This window comes from Melozone crissalis, unplaced genomic scaffold (assembly GCF_028551555.1).
Source record: "Melozone crissalis strain CALT ecotype California unplaced genomic scaffold, PUWL_Pcris_2 ptg000006l_1, whole genome shotgun sequence".
Taxonomy (NCBI): Eukaryota; Metazoa; Chordata; class Aves; order Passeriformes; family Passerellidae; genus Melozone; species Melozone crissalis.
The window spans coordinates 21,647,299-21,667,959 of record NW_026535784.1 but is presented as its reverse complement, the minus strand read 5'-3'; the positions used below and the strand labels follow the sequence as shown (position 1 = coordinate 21,667,959).

Genomic DNA, 20,661 nt, shown 5'->3' with positions numbered 1-20,661 from the left:
GTCAATTCCATGAGTACATATTAACATCAGGAAGACATTTACCATTACTTGATTTCATCCAACAGAGAATGGAAGTGTGTGAGTCTTTTCTAAGCTGAGTAATTAAAATCAGTTAAAGGAAAGCAGTTAAATATTATCCAAATAAAGCATCTGAAGTCTTTGCCTTTTGAGGATGTGGAGCTTTTGGTTAGCACTAAGTTTTCTCCTTAAACTCACTGTTTGAAGCAGGTGGCCGGCAATGCTAATTTTTTTTTAACATTGTTTTTTAAATATTCAGTTAAACTGTTTTCACACCAGCAGAGTTTTGATAGCTTGGTAGACAGGAGTAACATCACCTGGCTGCTGAAAATTTAGGTTCTCTCTTGTAATGGCAAAAATTTGAAAACACTGTGAAAATAGAGATCCTTACTTAAAACTGAACTGAAAGTCCAAGGTGTTTCATATTTGTATCTGAAATCTGTATTATGGTAGGAGTGGAGGTACATGCTGTGTTTGACATCCTGAAGAGAATATTTATGGTAGGTGCCTGATAGTGTTTTCCAGTCTGTTTCCCAGTGACTGTTTTCCTGTTCCTCGACCAGTTGAGACATGTCTCATATATATAGCAGACTGTATTAACTAGTAATACTGGATTTGTTCTTGCAGTGCTGGAATGGTGGTGAGCCATTGGGATGTGCTGATGAATGCCTTTCCGTGCTGTTGTTACAGCACCTTATATCTTAATGCAAGATATCTTTTTGTGGGGGGAAAAAGAACTTATAAAAAATGTATTTATCCAAGTAAGTTCTTTATTATTAAACTGAAGTCTGCTAATGTATTTTTCAACCTGACTCTGTATCAAGGACATGTGAGTGAAAACAGGGCTATGTGAGACTGAAAACAGGACTATGTGAGAATCATGAAGCATGTTAAGATTTGTGAAATGTATATTTATTTGTTAAGGGTTGGGAACATGTGGACCTAAAGAGTAGAGTTAAGGCAGTGAAAAAATGGTTTAGTGTCCCCATAAGAGAGGACAAGGAGGAAGAGGATAGCATGTGTCAAATTTTTTTGTTAGGGTGATCTGAGCTGCATGCTGGGAAAGGTTCCAAATTGTCTGTGTCCTATACTGTAAACCTCTGTACTTTAAAGTTTCCACCTCTCACCATTTCTTTCTCCACTGTATACAAGGGCAGGAATTTATCTGTACCTTTGAAGTGGAGTCAGGTTCCAGAAATGCTTGTTCAGGTCCAGGAAGGGTAAAGAAAGTGAGGTGAGCATGGATCTGTTGAAGACATGATGTAAAGTGGGAAGGCACAGAGCAAGCAGAGAAGGGTGTGTGTCACTGGAGATGCAGTATTGTACTAAAGAAAGCTAATAGGACAGCTGTCTGAGGAAATGCATCTCCAAAACATTGATTTCCAATATTTTATTTTAAGGCTTACTTTTGCTATTTTTTTGGGTCAGAGCAGTTATGTGTTTACATTGAACATGTAGGAGTGTTCTGTGGAGTTTCTAATCCTTTAATTTCCAAATTTCAGCTTGCAGTCAGGAGTGAAAATCCTGAGATCACATAACTACTTACAATGTATGATATGCTTTTTTACTACCTGCATATGGTGACAAGACTCTGACGTGTCAAGCTCAAAATTATGCTGGTAACTGTTTGAGTTAGTTTCAGCTTTGCTACCCTGCCATGTATTAAACATTACCACAAGCCTTGAGTACTGGCTCTCAGTCTCTTTGCTTGTGACTTCAACCAAGTGTAACTGCATTGGTTTGATGTTTCTGTGCCTCACTCTGCCTCAATGTTTGTAATTTCAGGTAGCTGTAGAGCTTTTCCAGTGGGAGCTGCTTTTGTCAGGCATGACTTTTGTGAGCTTTATGAATATTTGTGTTTGATGGAGCTGTCAACATTTGAATACTTCACAAATACTGATTTAATAAGCTAATTATATAGTAAATATACTGGCATTACCTTTTAGTTTTGAGACTTGGGATGGCACCTCTGTATCTTGAGCTTGAAGTCATTCTCCAGGCTTGGAGGCTTCTAAAATGTATGTGAATCCAAGGGTTTTTTCATACTTTAGTTTCCACTTCAACTTACTAGCAATTTTAAGTAGGGCATTACACTTAACTGATAGGGCATGACTCTGACATTTACATAACTTTTGCCTCAGTGCTTACTTTCACTCAGCAGTTTGCAGAAAGGTGGATAGTCCTCCTGTCATGGAGTATTCAGCAAGATTTTCAATGGTAGCGATGTCTCCAGTAAGTTAATTTGGCTTTGTTCTGTGTTGAAGTAGTAAACTTGCCATATGTGTTACTCTGTAACAATACTCATTTGTTATTTCACCAGTTTTGAGAGACTTACAGGCTTGCAGAGCTACTGTTCTAGCTAGAATTACTGAAATATGGTAGATAACTTCTGTGTAAATAAGGTTTCCTGTGAGATCTTTTTGCAGCCTTTCAGTATGCAAAAGAGGCTTATAAAAAGGGTGGAGAAAGACTTTTTGCCTGGGCCTATGGTGACAGGACTATGGGGAATAGTTTTAAACAGAAAGAGTATAGGTTTAGTTGGATATAAAGATGAAGGTGATGAGACACTGGAACAGGTTGCCCAGAGAAGGTGTGGATGCACCACCATTGGAAGTATTCAATGGAACACTTGGTTCCTTGGAAGTGTTGGTTGGATGCAGCTTTGAGCAGCCTGATCTAGTGATAGGGAGATTAGGCTAGATGATTTTTTATTCCTTCCAACACAAATAATTTTATATTTGTATGATTCTACTGCATGTAATCACTGATAGGAAAATTACCTGCTTATTTTGCCTTAAGACCTTATGAAAAAGTCACCTACATCCTCCAGCTACATAGCCCAGTGTGCTGCTGCAAACTTTGTCAGCAGGAATTGCTGTGTATGGATTGCATGTGAGCCTGGCTGTTCCTGGTGTCCAGTCTGGTACTCTCTGGCATTGGCAGCTATGTGAGTGACGTATGCTTCAGCATTGTCTTTGCTTTAGTGTGTCTGTCAGGGAACCTGTGTAATCTTCCTTCAAATCTTTTGGCACTGTTTGCATCAGTAATGTCAAGTGGAAACAAACCCAGAACTTAGCTACTTGCACTTTATTTTTAGCTGCACTTTCTTTTAACTGTTTTAAACCAATTTCTGGCTAATTTCAGTCAAAGCGCTCTGTTGTGGGATTTGTGGATGGACACTCCCCTTACCATTGCCTTCCTGAAACTTTGCACTTTAATCATGTGTCCCTCTCGGCCTTCTCTTTTCCAGCTTAATGTTAGCCTTAGTCTATTGAGGCAGCTGCTTTATTCCCTTTATTATACTAGCCTTCCTTCTCTCTGTCTTTTTCTAACTCCAAATCCTTCATGAAATGTGGATACCAGAGCTGCACCCAGTACTGAGTATGTGGGTTTCATGGAGAGTTAAAATTGTTAATCTCTTTCCCAGTGGTGCCCAGTATTTTATTGCTATTTCTGGTGACTGGTGCTTGCATTGAGGTGATGTTTAAGAGAATCAGGAGTGGTGGTAAAAGATCTGTCCTGTGAGCTGTACCTGTCAAACTTTAGTGGAGTGTCACATAAGTATAGTTTAGGAATCTCAAAATTCACCACCTTTTATATATCTACAGAGAAACTCATCTGCCACTTTTTGTCCACTGGCTTTTATGAGATTTCCACAATAGCTTACCACATAATTGCCTATTTGATTACTTGGACCAAGTTCTCCATTGGCATGCAGATCATTCAGTTCAGTAAGAAAAAGAAAAACAACTCTAAAACTCTGGGAAGTACCTAGCTGCTCAATAGCATATTGTGAAAGCAAATTATGTGTTTAAAGTCTTCAGCTGTCAAGGCTCAGGTAAGCTTTTCTGCATACAATGCAGCAATGTGTGATAGGTGTTGCTGCCAGTATTTCAAGTCTAGAGTAGTTTAGTTTCTGATTTTTGTTTGTAGTATCTGATAGACTGCTCTGTTTATATTCAGAATTTTTTTAATTACAACTTAACTTAAATTTTACACTGACTGCTGTATACCAAATTAGTAGCCAGTCACATTAAAGATTTTATAGTCTGTATAGTCTCTACTTGAAGTTATTGTCCAGCCCAGATGCCAGAAAATAATAAGGTTTTCTTTGAGGTTCATCTATTTGTGAACCCAACCAAACAACTGTAAGGTAGAAAACGTTTTTAATAGATAAGCTAGCACTCTTCTGACCTTTAAGTCTTGTAAAACCCAGTAGATTTAGTAACTCCAGCTCATTTCAAACTGCTTTACAACTTCACATTTATAATTAGTTATTGTTAAGCCTTGTTTTGTTACTTAGCATTTTGTGTTTTGAAACTTACTAGGTATTTCTTTTCTGAAAATCAAGCTGGTGTTTATTCCATTTTTATGCTTAGAACAGTTATTTAGCACTGGATGAGCTTTTCTTCAAGATGCATCTGTACTGGTGCAGGAGAGAGGTAGTGCCAACTGTGGCCTTAAATTGCTTCCCTTTCCCCTTAAGTACTTCACTTAGCTCACTTGCCACTCTTGCTTATAGGTTTTGCTGACTTTGGGGAAGAGTCAGTATTATCAAGAGAACTAGAAGAAGATACTATGGGCAAGATGGCTTTTAATCTGTGTACAATGGTATATTTTTGTTTGTTAGTATAATTTTAAGAATTACTCTTAATAACAACTAGTGTTTTCCTGAAATGCTGTTACTGATACAGACCCTGAGAGTATTATGAGGTGCCTGTAATTTATGGCATGGATTAGGGTTATTTATAATTTTGCTACAATCTAAATTTTGTTTTTGCAGGTTTGGACTAAGTAACAAATTTGAAGCAGAATTTCCTTCATCTTTAACTGGAAAGGTGAGTATCTTTGAATAGAAGTTTGGAATTGGAGTTCGGGTTTTATTACACAAACAAGTGTTCCAAGTATAGAGTACTGTAAAAGTAACAAAGTACAATGCTGTAGTACTAGTTTGTTTCTTCTTTTTCATTTCCCTCGTAGGTTGCACCTGAAGAATTCAAAGCCAGCATCAGTAGAGTTAACAGTTGTCTTAAGAAGAATCTTCCAGTTAATGTGCGATGGCTTCTATGTGGATGCCTTTGCTGCTGCTGCACTTTAGGTTGTAGTATGTGGCCAGTTATCTGCCTCAGTAAAAGAGTAAGTTGAATTATTAATATAATTTTGATAGTTATAATTGTACTGGTTTTGCTCTCATTTTGTTTTTTTTAGGTTTTTTTCCTCCTTCGCCATTAAAAACTGTTACTAGAACTTACTTAAATCGCTTTTATTTTGTACATTTTGGTATCAATTGTCAGCTGTACTGGTTAAAGTTACAGGAGATACCAGTCAGGACTTTGAGCTTGTAACTAAATGAGAGGTTGTATAGCTGAATACCTCCGAGAGCCATTTATAAAGCTGCTATTGTTATTGAACCAACTTTCAATATACTCTTTAATAGCTGAATCTTCTCTGTGATACCTTGAGATGATGAGAATTTGCCAGTGAATGAGTGGCAGTTTGTTTTTGAGGAGCTTCTGATTACACTGTGACCCTAAAGAAGCACATGGTTTTTGTTAAAAGAGAAGTTTTTAAAAAGAATAGTTGATTTTTCTTTTTAAATTTTCTTCCAAGTTTAGATGAGTAGGATGCCTTTTTTTCTTTTTTACATGAAGAACTTGAAAATAGCCTTTTATCTATGTACTCTTGGCACTTAGAGCATTGTTCACCACAGAATCTCATTACACATGCCTGCTTTTCACTTCCTTTTCTCAGTGCAGTTAATTAGACTATCCTCCCACCTTTTCTGTGTGTGTAAAAATTGTCTTTGGCTAGTTCTATTTCACTACTGTGCAAGAAGTCTCTGTGCCTCCCTATCATCTCCTCACTATTTAGTACTGTTCATCTTTCCATTTCATGTCATGCCTTGTATATGTTCTCTCTTGTGTTCTCCCTCTTAATGCTACAACTTGGGTACAGTTCAGTATATGAACATTGTCATCATTTTCTTTATCAAAATCATCATTTTTTAGACTTAATAAGTAAAGGCATTCTAAAAAAAGATTTATGGGATGAACATTGATTATAGCAAAACCAGTATGCATTTTTGTATCATCTGACTATCTGTGTTAAGATCTTAATGCTTAGTCCCTTTAAGAGATTACTTAAGGCTAATTTTAATTGTATACAAAATAAAGTAGAAAAGCCTCCTGGTAACGTTGGAGTCTGTGGAGAAATGAACCAAAACAAAAATATTGGTGTCAGTGTGAATTATATGAAACCCTAAGTTTTTTATCTTCAAGCTGTTGCAAACTGGTATGTATCCTGTAGCATGATCATATATCCTTAGCCCAAAAATCTTCTAGAAGAAATTAGAATCTGGTGGTTGCTTCTACAGATAAGCAGGTGACTTCACTAGCTTGTAGAGAAGTCCTTTACCTTTCAAGGCCTAGCACTGTAGGTAGCAAACACAAGAGAAGCATCCATTGCTACTGTCCACGTTTAACTTCTAAATGTGAATGCTTCTGCTGTTATGAAATTTGACCCAGTTTTCTCACATACTGTGTTGTAGCAGGAAATGATAACAGGATGTAACTTGGTAGGGGCTGATGTCACAAGCTCTCATCTTCTAGACTGAGTCCTATAATCAACTTTTTATACAGTGTCAAACAGTGTCAGAAAAAATACAAGGGCTTCTAGCATCTGGAGTCAGAAAACAGTTTGAAGCTAAGGAGAGAGGTTCTGTGTGGGAACCTGGTCAAGCAACAGTTAGAGAAGATGTGTGGGGTAAGGTAAAAAGGTAAGCTCCTTCCAAAAGGATAAATCTGGAAAAAAAAAAGCCCCAACCACAGATACTTTGTTCAGAGGATGCTGGAAAGAAGATAATGGTGTCATTGTTGCTGTAATATAGAATGCATAATGAGAGAAGAGTCCTGGAAATAATATGAACAGCAGGAGCATGGACACAGATTTGTGACTGAACTTGTCTAAGTCATCCTAGAGTGTGGCCCAGACTATCAGTAAATGTTGCATTTTTCCTGTTAAAGTTGGCATCAGAAGACATTTATGGACCTTTGCATCTTTTTCTGCACTTGGATGTCTAGCATTAGTGTAACTAGGGCTCAGCTGCCTAAACAAAGTATCTTGTGCCACTGTAGATGGCACAGTGGCACTAGACACTGATAACAGTTTGATTATTCTTCCAGAGTAAAAGTAATTTAAATCAATGTGGAGATTTTGGATCAGCATCACTTGTCCGTGTCAGCAGCTTGCGAAATGAATTTGTCCTTACAGGGTTGTTTCTCAGATGGAGAACTCAGAACTTGGTGCCTGTTGGACATCTGAAGAGTGTATATAGAGAATTAATTAACTTGTGTTCTAAAAGGGAAAAGGGAGAGTGCTTTCCCAAGCTCCTAACTCTTCATCCTGGAAATGGCTGAGAAGGATCATTTTTCTGTGCTGGAGGAGTTAGGAGGGAAAACTGTGGAATATTTTTCAAGGACATGTTTGGAAATTCTAGCGTAGGAAACAAGCAGAAGAATTTTTAATGATTCTAGTCAGGGCTACTACTTTTACTTACAGAAAAATGGTGAAAAGTTACTCCCACTTGGGTTGCTTGTACAGATATGGGTGGATTTAACTTTGTCTTGGTCGATCTATAGCGGGAAAATATGAAGTAATACAAATCCCTCTTACCTGGAGTTACAGGGTTTGAACCCTGTAATAATAATCCAATCAGTATTGAATTGTATCCACAAGCTTCTGCATAAAGGAAAAATCTTAGGACTTTCCATCAGTTTATGTCAAAGTGCTGTGACAAGAGCAGGAAACTAACATTGCATACTTTCCTAGAAGTGTAGAAATAAGAGAAACTGCATTGTGAATTACCTGGAGCTGCTCAGCAAAAACAGCAGTTGTAAAAAATACCTGGTTCATCTAGGTTCCAGTCTGTTATTTGCTCAGTAGATTCCAGTAGAACTGTGACAAGAAGCAACTTGATATTCTCCCACTATCACCTTGGTTTGCTGCTAATGCTGCAGTTTTGCTGATACATAAATATTTGGTGTGAACTGCTCACATTTGAACTCTCAATCTGAGTGTGTCAGACTTTACCTGTGTCTTGGAAGAGGGTTGTGTTGATCAAATTACCTTTCATGCTTTGACTTCTTTAGCTATCCTTTCCCTGGCTGGACTCAGCCACAAGTCACAACAGCCAGGATTCTTGAGGAAACAGGGGTCCATGATGATGTATGCTTATTTCTTCCCTTTAATTTCTAGGTACAGTGAATTATTTCCCACTTGTACTCATACTGTAAAACAAGTATAACAAATGATCAATAAATAAAAGGCTGCTTCTTTTGCATTACTTGCACTTGTCTGAGAAATGTTACCCTGAGAGCTTTGCTAGCTCAGCCCTGTTCTAAGTGATTCCCAGAGAAGGGACAGTTACTTGGAGCTGACTTCTGTTATATCCTTTGCTGCAATGATCACAATAGACTCCCAAGACTTTACAATTAGAGAGTTTGATTTCTGAAAGCATGATGGGAGTGTTCCCAACCTGAAATTTGTGCAGATTGTGTTTTAATTTCATAACAAAAATACACAAGTCTTCATATTTGCCCTTTTCTGCTGAAACAGAAGACTAAATAATTTGTTTTGTTGAATTACAAATATAGGGAGCTAACAAGTGGGAGGGTTTCTCAAGGATTTTATTAAATGAAACAACAGTTTTAATATAGAAATTTTTCACAGAATGACCAGTTGAAATGTCTGTTTGAATGAGTCTGAACCAATCTACCCTGGTCTTGAATTGCTGGTATAGTTTGTGGCTCTTTTTCAGATATAGGTTGTTTTTTGTAATGGTTTATGTAGATAAAATGTCAATTGCAGCTTCAGAGTTAGAATAATTTTTTTAGTAGTTCTCTTCATTCTGTACTTTTACTGTCTTTCATTGACTCTTTAAGTTTTAACATGAGAAAGTTATCACAAATGTAAGTACAATTTGTGAAATTATTGAAAGTTTCTGTATAATAGGAATACATGCTTCATTTCATGTAGTGAAAAATAAGGTAATGGTTTGTTTCCTTAAATCAACAGATGCTTCAAACTAGGAATTAATTTAGCAACAAATGTTTGTAAGTTTAATTGTTAATTATGTAATTTTAATTTGTTTCCATGCAGTGAAAGCTTTCCCTTCACTGAATTTTTCTTTTCAGTGCTGGTTTTGGAGTCCTTGCATAGTCTTGTTTCCTTTCTCCATTTGCACTGAGATATTTGGAAGAAGCCTTCTACTCTTCAGCAGTAAAATAAGTGTTTTGTTTGATTCAGTATCTTATTGCTTCTCTCCTTTTATGTGGTCTTAATTCGATTTTAATGAATAAAAGCTGCAAGAAAGTTGCAGGAAGTACAGTCCCTCATTTGCAGATCTGGATCATAAATGATCTTAAGCAGTTTTACTCATAGAATTCACCTTCTTTTCTGGGACAAATTCCAGGTTGTACAAATGAACATTTAGTCTTTAAGTTGTTGTTATTTGAATAAAAAGAATGGCATAGTGAATTATAATTCAAAAAGCACTGCAGGCTGAGGTGCCCATTTGAAGCCACTTTTTCAAATGAATTGGCACTCATTTTCAGCATTAACTAAATGCTGTAGTTCCTGATGGGTAAATAGGATATATAATTTCAACAGAAACAGTAACAATGAAAACTGTGATAGCATTGCAGTACTGCTAGATTTTTAAAAGCTGGTATTGTACAAGTAAATTGCATGTTTCAAATGATTCATGGGCAATCTTTTAAAATGAATAGAATTAGATATTTAACAGTGTGATCTGTACTAATACTTTCAAGAGTGATTTGTTTGTTTGTGAATTCACACAAAGCTGATGAATGCTGCTTAAGCCTCATCATTAGTTGTCACTTTCATAGCAGTTCACATCTTCAAATTGCTGTATAAACATAGCTAATTACAGCTTCCAGAGTATAAATTAAATATGTGGTGGAGGAGCTGGAATGAATTTCCTTAAATTTTATAGTCTTGTTTGTCAGTGGATGACACTAATGTTAAAATACATTAGATCAGTTTATTGAATTTATGAATACATTACATTTATTATCAAAACTGAAGAAAATGTATGTTTTTCTCCGATGCCCATCTGCAAGGGACTTTGCACTGGAGGTACTCTTAATGGTACCTTAATGCTTTTCTGAGGAGTTACACAAGGCAATTACTTAAGATAAAAGGTGCCTTGTTTTTGAAGTGTTTTAGACAGTTTATATTATAGTTCAGTTTGGAAGAATCTTTAAAATTTTAATGTATTTATTATGGTTATCCTAACCCGAGCACGTAGAATTTCTGTGTTGGCTCTAGTCAACTTAGTAAAACTTTTTTTTAAAGTGGAACTTGTATATATCAAATATGCATTCTTGACCATTGTTTTCAAATGTATTTGGAGGAGTTCTTTTAAAAGTGTTAACTATGAAAGGAAACTTAAAAAATCAGAAGATTCAGGCCTGGTGTGTTTTGCTTTAGCTGTTATTAACTATAATTTTGGTCAGAAGAGTCACTAAGTCATCCATATGCTCAAGCAGCTCAGCTTGTACAACAAATAAATGTAAAATCATGGTGTGTATACCTGTGTGGTTATTTTTTTTATGTATCTGAAATCAGATTTCATTTCCTTCACAGCAACCTACAAAAGCTTACCAGGTTTTCATGTGCTTTCCTGGTGCACAGTGGGGTGTGGGAGCAGCTAGTTTTACCATGTGTTTTAATTTGCAGACTTGCTTGGTGGAGGACAGGGCAATAAGATTGGCATGAAGCATACTTACAGATAAAAGGAGATCACAGAATACTAATTTGGTTCTTTTTAGATCAAATACAAACCTTTTAGTAGTTCAAAAATATATATTCTGAAGTTAAATTTGTGATTTTGTTTTCTCTTGATTTTATATAAATCCTAAATATTGTGTATCTCTGGGATGTATCATAAATATTCTAAATGCTATTTAAAATTTAATTGTATTTGTAATTAGAATTATGTCTCTGAACATTTTAATATTAATCAAAACAATCTGGGTATAATTAACATTTCTGTGTTACAGCCTCTTTTATATTGTGATGGCTAAGGTATATAAAGGGATTGTGCAGTTACTTGGGTTTAGTGTTGCTTTTGATATTGCTCTTCCTGTCCAGGCTGACGTGTTCCTGAAACTACAAGCATGTGTTGGGTGAAATTTGCATAGAGCTATTTTGAAAGAGCATGCTAAAATGACCTAGTTAGTTGTAAGATTTGGAAATCAGTTTAGAAAGGAACATTTTTAGGGTTCTGTCTTTAGCAGCTTAAATATAATCCCAAATAAGGAACATATGCAAACACTGTTGAGCAAAGTAGTAGAACACAAAATTACCTGAAATTTATATGATAAAATTAAACTAAGTAGAAACACTTGACAGAACAATAGCTTGTTAGACTTTACTGTAAAACATAAAACCAGAATGGAGTTCTGGCAAGTGTGAAGTAGTGATACACTTCTGTGCCTCTTCTCTTGATTTTTCTCAAAGTACCCTAGGTCTGGAAAGTATTCATGTTTACACTTTATTAAAACAAATCACAGTAAAATGTTATTTCTGCTGAAGTGTAGCATTCTCAGTAACTCAAGCACTATATAAAAATAAAGTTATTTAATGAAGAAAACAGTAGTTCAAGATCAAGAACCATTACTGCTGAAAAAACAGCTGGGAGGATGAGGGGGGCAGTTCTACAAAGGAGAAGAGTGAAAGAGTTAATAAATCTTGTACCATACCAAACACATGTAAAGTGTGGAGTGACCAGGTACTTCTAATTTTGGAGCTCGTAAAAATATTTTTTGCTGAATTTTGGAATAAATGACTGAATCTAGAACAGTAGTGATGATGGGAAATACTAAGTTGCCAGATTTATTTTTTCTAAATTGGTAAAGTAGCTACAGGATCAATCAGTATTTTTCTGATTCCGCCCTCAGATGTACAAGGGACTGTAGGAGCTGTCCCTTTAAAAGGGATTATTCTCTTCAGCATGCAGATTAATGAAGTAATGGATTTTGCAGTCTTCTATGGAGTTTTGTGCTGCCTTTCAGTCTTTCTGGCCACGAGGCTTCCCTCCCATTCTTGGCCACTGTCCTTAGACACTACTAACAGCAGGAATCAAAGGATTCCTATGTGCTAATAAACTAAACCTGGGAATGTTCCTAGGAGTCGGTGCTTTGTAATTTGTACTTTTAGGAGGGTCCCTGGCAGGCTCTGGGTCTGTATGGTGTAACAATTCATAGGCATTATCAGAATGCTTCAGGCACTATGAGTGGTTTGGAGGTTATGAAAGCTTACTGATAGAGATGTAAACTGTTCCCTGCCAGCTGGCTTGAAATGAATGGGAGTGTTTCTGGGCACAGTTTCATTTCTTAATAGAGATGTAACCAGAGATTCTTTAGCTTCTCAACCTACATTGGCCTTGAACTATTTTCTGTGGCATACTCATGGATATTTTGGAAATAAATGACAGGGACCAAAATGAACATCTCTCTAACCTTAAAAGAGGAGATGGAGGTGGAATTTTCATTCATGTTCAGTGTAAAGTTTCCCACAGAGAATGACACCTGATGAGTTCCTTGGTGGAGATTTGATCGTATTTTCATCCCTGTTATGGTCAATTCCAATTTACATGTTCATTTTCTGTGGCCTTTTCGGTGGGAATGTCCTTCAGCAGGAGGTGGATGCTTTAGATTGTCATGTCTAGATTTGAATAATTTCCTTGGAGGGATCAGAGCTTCATGGGTTTTGTTTCTTTTTGATGACAGAATCAGAGCTAGAATTTCATCCTAGAATGAATGAGTTACAAATCTTTATTTAAAAGTTCAAGTAACAGGATGAAGTGTAGTCATGATGCTTCATGGATCAGTTCAACACCAGTCTGCCTGTGAAATGTGTTTTTCACCACATTTCAAGGCCTTCTTAAGGGAAGTGTGTTCTTTTTGCCAAGGTCAAGACTATTTCTGCTACAAGGCTTGTCCATATTATGAAATTCTCACAAGTGGTTGCCTCTAGTCAGTGTTACCTCCATATAGAAAGTAGCTAGCAATGCTTAGTTGGTGACTTAGCTCTTGTAGGACAGCTAAAATATCCAGTGGCTAAAATATCAGTTAGCATATTGAATCTTTTGGATTTTGTGTATTTCAGAGGAAACTTACAGAGGACTTTAATCAACTTCTAGAAACTTTCTTTGATAGTTTCTCTCTGCTGGTTGTTTCTACTGCAGACCAAAATGCCTTTGGAAAATACTTGTTCAGTATCTGTCAGTTAGTACATTGGTGATGATTCAATACCCTCTCCATTTTACTCCTGGGTAATATACATGGGCTGCATGTTTCTGCACACCTTCTCTATCCTGCACATGTTTAATGGCTTTACTACTTTCTTTAAACACTCCAGGGATTTGACAATCAAGGCAACCAGGGTAACTGAGGAATCATCTTGAGTTTAGATATTAAAAAGTGTTACCTGCAGTAGTGTCAAATAACACTGAGCTTCTCTTTGTGTCAGCAAATAGTTTGGTGGAAGAGACCTTTCCAGAAAGTAATTGGTGTGATTTGGTTCACTAAACTTTAAGTTAATCTCTTTGTGATGTACCAAGCCACAGTTGAGACCTGCACAAATGAGTTAGTTTATGGATCGTGTGAGACCAGATCCTCAGGGCTGTCTTCCAGAATGTGAAGTTTCATGAAGTCAACTTGATGTCATCAGTTCTGCTCCAGAATTCTGTTGATTGTATTTCTCTCTGTGTGTTATGGGGTTTTGATCTGTGCTTTAGGCTGACTCACCTTCTGCACAGAGTAATCGATCTAGTAAGGCAAATGCAGCAATAGCAATCTTGTTGGACAAGGCAATTTTTCAAGATCCTGTAAAAAGCACCAGACTGCTGCATTTATTTCCAGATATTCTTCATTCTGTTTAGTATAGATTTCACTTGCTTTCTTGCATGGATGCTGAAGTGGCTTCTGGGATGAGCAGTCTTACAATGGTCTAAAATAAGAAATATCCTAGCTGCTAATAGTAGAAAGTACTCAAGATCTCCACGTTCACCTAGGTAGTAGAACAGACACCTTATCAAACTACTGTGCACTAAAGCAGATAGTCCAGATGCCAGGGTCTGAAATCAAGTCAGGTTTCATCTTTGTGATTTTTCTCCCTTCACAAATGGAGAATTCCTTAGCAACATGGCAGTCTTACCAATTTGCAGTTCACATTGGTTTACTTGAGGCATAGTGTTCAAGATGAGGACATTCTCAGCACAGATGTGCATCATTCAGTTAAGTGTGTTTTGTGTACAGCTTTGGCATTTTTGTGGTACCAGTATGGGCCTCAAATTTGGCTTAGAGGATGTTCTGGCATATTGAAAGTGAGCATACATGACTCAGTTGTCATCTGACTTTCTATTTCACCATTTGTGGTGATAGCTAAATTACTTGGGTATAAATTTTGTAGCCAGAATGAATAGAAATTCCTGCTTCTGTAATTTCTCTCTTTGACTGAGTGGAATATAGTGATACTATAGCTCCCACCTCTGTCAGGATCCGTTGTCTTTTTTCTGTGGTGGATAATACAAATTCTGGCCATGTGAGAAGCTAACAAAAGTCTGCCCAGTGTTGTCTCTTTGTATTTTGAGATTTAAGCATAAAGTATATTGGTTCAGGGCGATATTCAAAACCAATAATACTTGATTGTGGTAAAGTTTTGTATGAATGAGTTTGAAAATCTCATGCTATTTATTGGGCTAATAGTGCACAAGGTATACATATGTATGTTTTCAGATGAGAAGTCAGAGATCAAATGCACATGGGGAGAGTCTTTGGTTTTTCCCAAACAACTACAAATACAATTGTTAGCGGAGAATCGAGTTGTTGCTATCCATGTTGTTTCCCCACATAATAAAGACAAAAGGAGGTTCTCCAATTAGCACCATTTTGGGAGTCATGTAAGATCCTTTTGTTTAATATTGTACCAGTCATTTACTGATTTACAGCAGGACTTGAGGGGGCCTTGTCCCATTTGCTAGTACGGTTTAGTGCAGTGTGCATGTTCCTGGCTGTGCACTGCCAGAGGGGTCCTGCTGCTGCACAGCCTTCCTGTCCAGATCAGAATTCCATCTGGAGCTAACTGGATAGACCCTGCAAAGGTGTAACAGAAATGTCTTGCAGTTGGTAATATATTCAGTGCTATCCTTGTTTCTGCATGGAAAGTTCATATTTAGGCTTAGATTTTTTTTTTCCTTCTATGTTTGAGAGAAAAACTTTATTTTAATGAATCAGGAGTGATAAGCATTAGTGAAAGTGTACTCTGTGCTAGAGTTTTTGGGAGTCTCATTCTTCAAAAGATGCTGTTAGACATGAATATCTTTAAAAAATCTGTTGTTTTACAAAAATATTTCATTAAACATTGCTTCTAGACAGTTGAAGAGGTCTGTTTCACAAAATTCTGTGGATAGCATTGAAGACGCTGGTTTTTTTCATAAAATGTATTACAAAGCATATTTTCTTATCCTTGGTATGCTGAAAAGTGTCCTTGAATTGCAGGGTTTTTTCTTTGCTCAAATATTGGACTGGGTTTTTAAGAAAAAAAAAATGAAAAGCTGGATAGTATTAAATCTTCCTAATAAGCAAGTCTCTCTTCCACTTAATTTGTGCTTTTGTTGTGGCTAACAAATAATTTGCTGTATGGGTTTTTCTGTACACCATTGATAGAATATACAAGCTTGTCATCCTAGTGTGCTGGAAATGCTACACTCAAATCAAGTGTTCCTTTCTGGTTTTGTATATCCTCACCTGCTCCTCACTGTAAATCATTGAGATGTCAAGAGCAGTGATTAATTAAGCTGCACGTGCAAGTGCTTTTTTTCACCTGTCAAGTAGGAAGAAAACTTACTATAGTGAATTGTGTGATGCTGTTTAATGAATTTCTTTTTTATTCCAAGCTCTGAGGTTTGCAGAAATATTTTACAGTCTAATTTTCATTAGCATTTCTGTATTAGTGATATGGTGTGTTTGGGAGCTATGACTATTCCAGATTATACTATAGGAAGGGTAAGTAGTATTTAAGGCCCTGGGAAGATAAAGAATCATGGTCTCGAGTCTGCATGTATTTTTATCTCATGCTAGTCAAATGTCTTTAAGCTGTCCTTTTGTTTCAATAAACCAATTAATAGTACCTATCAATTTCTTATTTATATTTATGTATTGTAATATAGATGTAATTTTATTGGAATTTGAAAAGCTTGGATGTTTTTCACAGTCTTTAGGGCAAACAATGAAATTAAATTGTATAGTGATCTTAATCTATTATTAAAAGGTCCTGGAAAGGAAGATTACAAGGTAGATTCAGGTTTTGAATCAGTTTTGCCATTGGTTTAGCAGCGGGTGGGCAGGCAGATGCCTGCTCAGAGTAGAACCTATTGCCATTTTTCACCATTGATAGAGTAGCCTTTCAGAGTCAATGAGCTCTGTCAATGTGAGCTTGTCAAGGCTACAACTTCATAGACCTGAGAGGCGGTTTGAGAGGTCAGCCCTTTTCAGGTTTGCTGTGATGCAAATGAACTTTAATGCTTAAACAACTATTGGAATTTTTATGTCTGCTCCTTGTTCTTTTTTCTTCACAAAGTCATTGACGAGACATTCAGTGCTTTTTAAATTGGAAGTTGCATTGTGCTAAAGACCTAGTACAGATTTACGGAGGGCTGAAAGCAGTTAGATCATGTTCTTTTCATGGTGCGATTAGAATCAAATCGATTTCCCTACAGCCTTCAGCATTCAGATGGCAATTTTAACAAAGCTTGGGGGCTAGACAAGGGACAAAACGACTGAACTGAATGTTAATTACACTCTGCAGCCTTATTTTCTTTTGATTTGGAGCTGACTGGCAACTAAATTAACAAAAGTGTGACCATAACTGCTGCCCTATTTTCATTTAAAAGGAGAGCAGACTCTAAAAGGCTATCTTTACAAAGAAACAAGTGAGGTCTACTGATTATTGTTAAAGGGCACTGTCTTTAAAAACATAATAATAAGAATAACCCCAAAAATACTCAATTTCCAATTGATGTAATAAATTAGTCACTGGTATGTCCACCGTTTGATAATTCCTTGGCTTGTGATTTTAAAATAAAACATAATAAAAAAATTGCTTTAATGAATGCTGATAGATAGCAATGATCTAATTTTTAATCATGTGACCACAGTACATGCTTAGCTGTGTTTCCCTACAACTGCTTCAATATTAAACTAGAGGATGTTTGAAAACCAAGATGTTAATATTTGTGGGGAAATGAACAATTTGTTGTCAAATTTTTATTTTACTCAGACATTTTTGTTTCTCGGACAGCGTTGAGTTTGGTTTGTTAGGGTCCATTTACTGTATTTTGTAGCAATAACAGCAAGATGCTTTCTCATCCTTTCCCCTGACCCCTCTCCGCCTTGTGAGGAAGCTGCAGCTGCACTAAGTTGTATTTGATCCTTGTCATTGCTCCGTCCTTTTGCACCTGCAGCTCTGTTGGTCTCATCTTAACACCTGGCACCATGAATTATCCTCTTTTTATTCACTGTCTGTAGCAAATCCCATTTAGAGCTAAGCAATATGTATTCTGGCAGTCAAATGACCATAAATGTCACTATGTATTTCTCAAATGTAAATATAACTGAATAATTATACTCAAAATGCTGTGAAACTTTGCAGCACAGAACGTCCTTTAATTCTAGCATGCGTAATCTTAAAAAGCTGTGCAGAACAGCTTTCTGGATTCTCTGTCTGAAATGTCAAGTGTGGATGACACAGGCAGTAAACCTTTCCTTTAGATTCCTAAATATTGGGTTTGCTCTCTATACAGATCACAAACTTACTAATGCTTATTTGGGGAATATACTGTAACTTTCTGCATTTGGTTTTTCGCTCTCTAAAATCTGGATGTAAATATAACAAAAATTCCTCATTTATTTAGAGTACTGTGTATTTGCACTTGACATACAGCACTGCAAAATAGTTTGCAACATTTGTGACTGTATAAGCTGACCTTAGAAGCAGTACATTTAGATCACTGATCATAGGGGAGCAGTGCTCCTGCTTTTTATACTTAGATCACTTTGAAATTTCTGTGAATTTAAAGTTAAAACTGCCATAAGAACCAGAGAACATGCATATCAACAGTTTTTATTGCAAAGTGATTGAAGATACTTACTCGGCTATCACAAAAAGTTGTTTCTGTTCTAGATATTATTTTATACCAGACAAGTTTTGATCGTACTACAGACCACCTTGTACTCAGTCACTGTCCTGTACCTCTCTCCTTTTCACACAAAAGCAGCTGCAAAACAAAGTTTTTCTAAAACCAGTCAAGAGTAAAATTCTTTCTCATTTGTCTTCCAGACACGAAGATCGATTGAGAAGTTATTAGAATGGGAAAACAATAGGTTATACCACAAGGTGAGTGCCGCAGGGAGCAGCTTCGTACTGTTGGAGTTTGAATTGCACAGTATGGAAACAGATGCTTTTGTTGAACGAAAAATATGAAAGGTGAACAAATGGGCTAGTCTGTGTGCTGCAATAAAATACAGCTCATTTTTCTTCTTTTTCTTTCCTCCTTGTCTAGCTGTGCTTGCATTGGAGACTAAGCAAAAGGAAATGTGAAACGAATAACATGATGGAATATGTAAGTTAAAGGGCTGTTTTGTGAGTTTCTCTATTAAATGATCATTTATTTTGCTTCTGATCTTATTCTTTTCATGATTATTAATCAGTAAAGGTGTCAGGAGCTTAATCGCCTGAGTGCAAGGATTTTCTACGGTTCACAGATGCATGGTTTCATGTGCAGGACTGATTTATAAAGTTATGAATGACTTGAAAACAACGCTTCACTGTGTTCTGAAAAATAATAAATTAATTGCCAAGATAAAATAGCTTGAACATGTGCTGATGGAGTGTGAAATTTTAGATGCTGTATAAAGAATAACCACAACTTTGGTTACGCAGCAAGTCAGATATGGCTATTTTATATAATGCTAATCAAGTCCAAAAGTATGGAAGAAGACCTTTCAACTAAGCTGTTGGAGCTTAAGAAACCTTTAGCTCCTTTTTAAGATTTTAACCTTTAAACCTTTTTTAGATTTTAACTGCCCCTTACCTCAAGTATCTTGAAAGTATCTTTATCTCCAATTGGTGTCACTAAAATATTTTCAAGTCAGTCTCTGGAATTTTAATATGCTTTAGTTTTTGGCTGAGACTCCATAAACCCATCTTGGAAATATACAGTGAAAAGTTGTGTGGTTTAAAATGAACGATGTCCTGCATAGGATTTCAGTTTATTTAGCTTGCACCTTGTTCTTTTTGGTGCTGTTCTTATTTCCATTTTCAGTATATTTTGGATGTACATAGGATACGATGAAATTAATCTGATAAAATGTAAACAACATTAGAATTTCTTTTCATGCTTTAGTAGTTACTAAAGGCTGTAGGAAAGTTTGCTTTTTAAAAATAAAGATTAGCTTTGGAGAAATATCTACTGCATTAGGTCTAACTTATCTGTGATCTTCTATTACACAGTACTTTGTCTGTTCTATAAAATAAGAAATTTATAATGCCTATAAAAATTTTAAATGTGAATTCAAAATTCAAAATTATATTAAAATTATCTTTATCTTTTAGTCTTCTCCTTTTCCCTGTCCCTTCACTAGATCTTATCTCTTGCTTGAAATACAAGGTCTTCAAAAAGCGTTTTTTACAGAATGGCTCTATTCAGTTCACTGAATATGTACTTTTTTGTAAAATTTATTCTACTGAATCTTTTAGGTTGGATATATGGGTGTGACTGAAAATGGAATAAATCAAATTTCAGAAAATAGACCTAAGCTTTGCCTAAATGAAGCGTTCGTATTTTGCTGAAAACTTTATTTTTCTACAGGAAACATTGTCAAACCCAATGTTCTGCAGATTCAATTGGAAAAAACATGATGTGAGTTTGTAAATACTATGGCCCAGCAACATTTACAGATGAATATTCATTCTATCAAATATAATTTCAAATTAGTTGACCTGCTTACTATAATAATATATGCATGGGCATATAGTTTCACAGGATAAAGGTCAAAGATTTTATTTTCAGTTTGTGAAATGTCAGATATTATCTTTGGGTATATTAATGAGAAAATTTTTACAAAACCTCAGTGTGACATTTTCTCGCTTTCAGTGAACTGATTTGCTAGTGTCTTTAAAAACTGCCCCTAATATGATTATGATTTAATTTTAAATAATAAATGCCTATCCTCAACTTTTTGCTAAACAGATGATTAAAATTAGACTTTTGTACCCAAAACTTGGTACTTCACCAAACTGATGTTTGAAATGCACTGTAGTAGATGACAAATCAAATAAATAATTAATCAAATTAAGAAAGACAAGTTAGTCTTGTACCTTTGGCATAAACACAGTGCTTCAGCTTTACTTCTTGCTCCCTTTTTGAAAACTTGCCTGAAAATCAGAAGCCCTGGTATGTCTACAGAATCCAGTGGTTGACTCAGGTCAGTGATCAGTGGATTTTGAGCAGTTTGCATTACTTCTGAAGATAAGTCACTTCTGAATATCTCAAAAAAT

The 20,661-nt window shown here is 36.1% G+C and overlaps 1 protein-coding gene across 1 annotated transcript in view; it reads left to right on the top strand.

Moving 5' to 3' along the window:
• The window catches only part of CHIC2 (cysteine rich hydrophobic domain 2), a 29,661-nt gene that overhangs the window by 2,124 nt on the left and 6,876 nt on the right, over window positions 1–20,661 (top strand). The window contains exons 2-5 of the mRNA XM_054293787.1: window positions 4,802–4,856; window positions 4,999–5,154; window positions 18,442–18,498; window positions 18,665–18,724. Of these exons, the coding sequence (XP_054149762.1) occupies window positions 4,802–4,856; window positions 4,999–5,154; window positions 18,442–18,498; window positions 18,665–18,724 (328 nt within the window). The remainder of the gene's footprint in view (window positions 1–4,801; window positions 4,857–4,998; window positions 5,155–18,441; window positions 18,499–18,664; window positions 18,725–20,661) is intronic.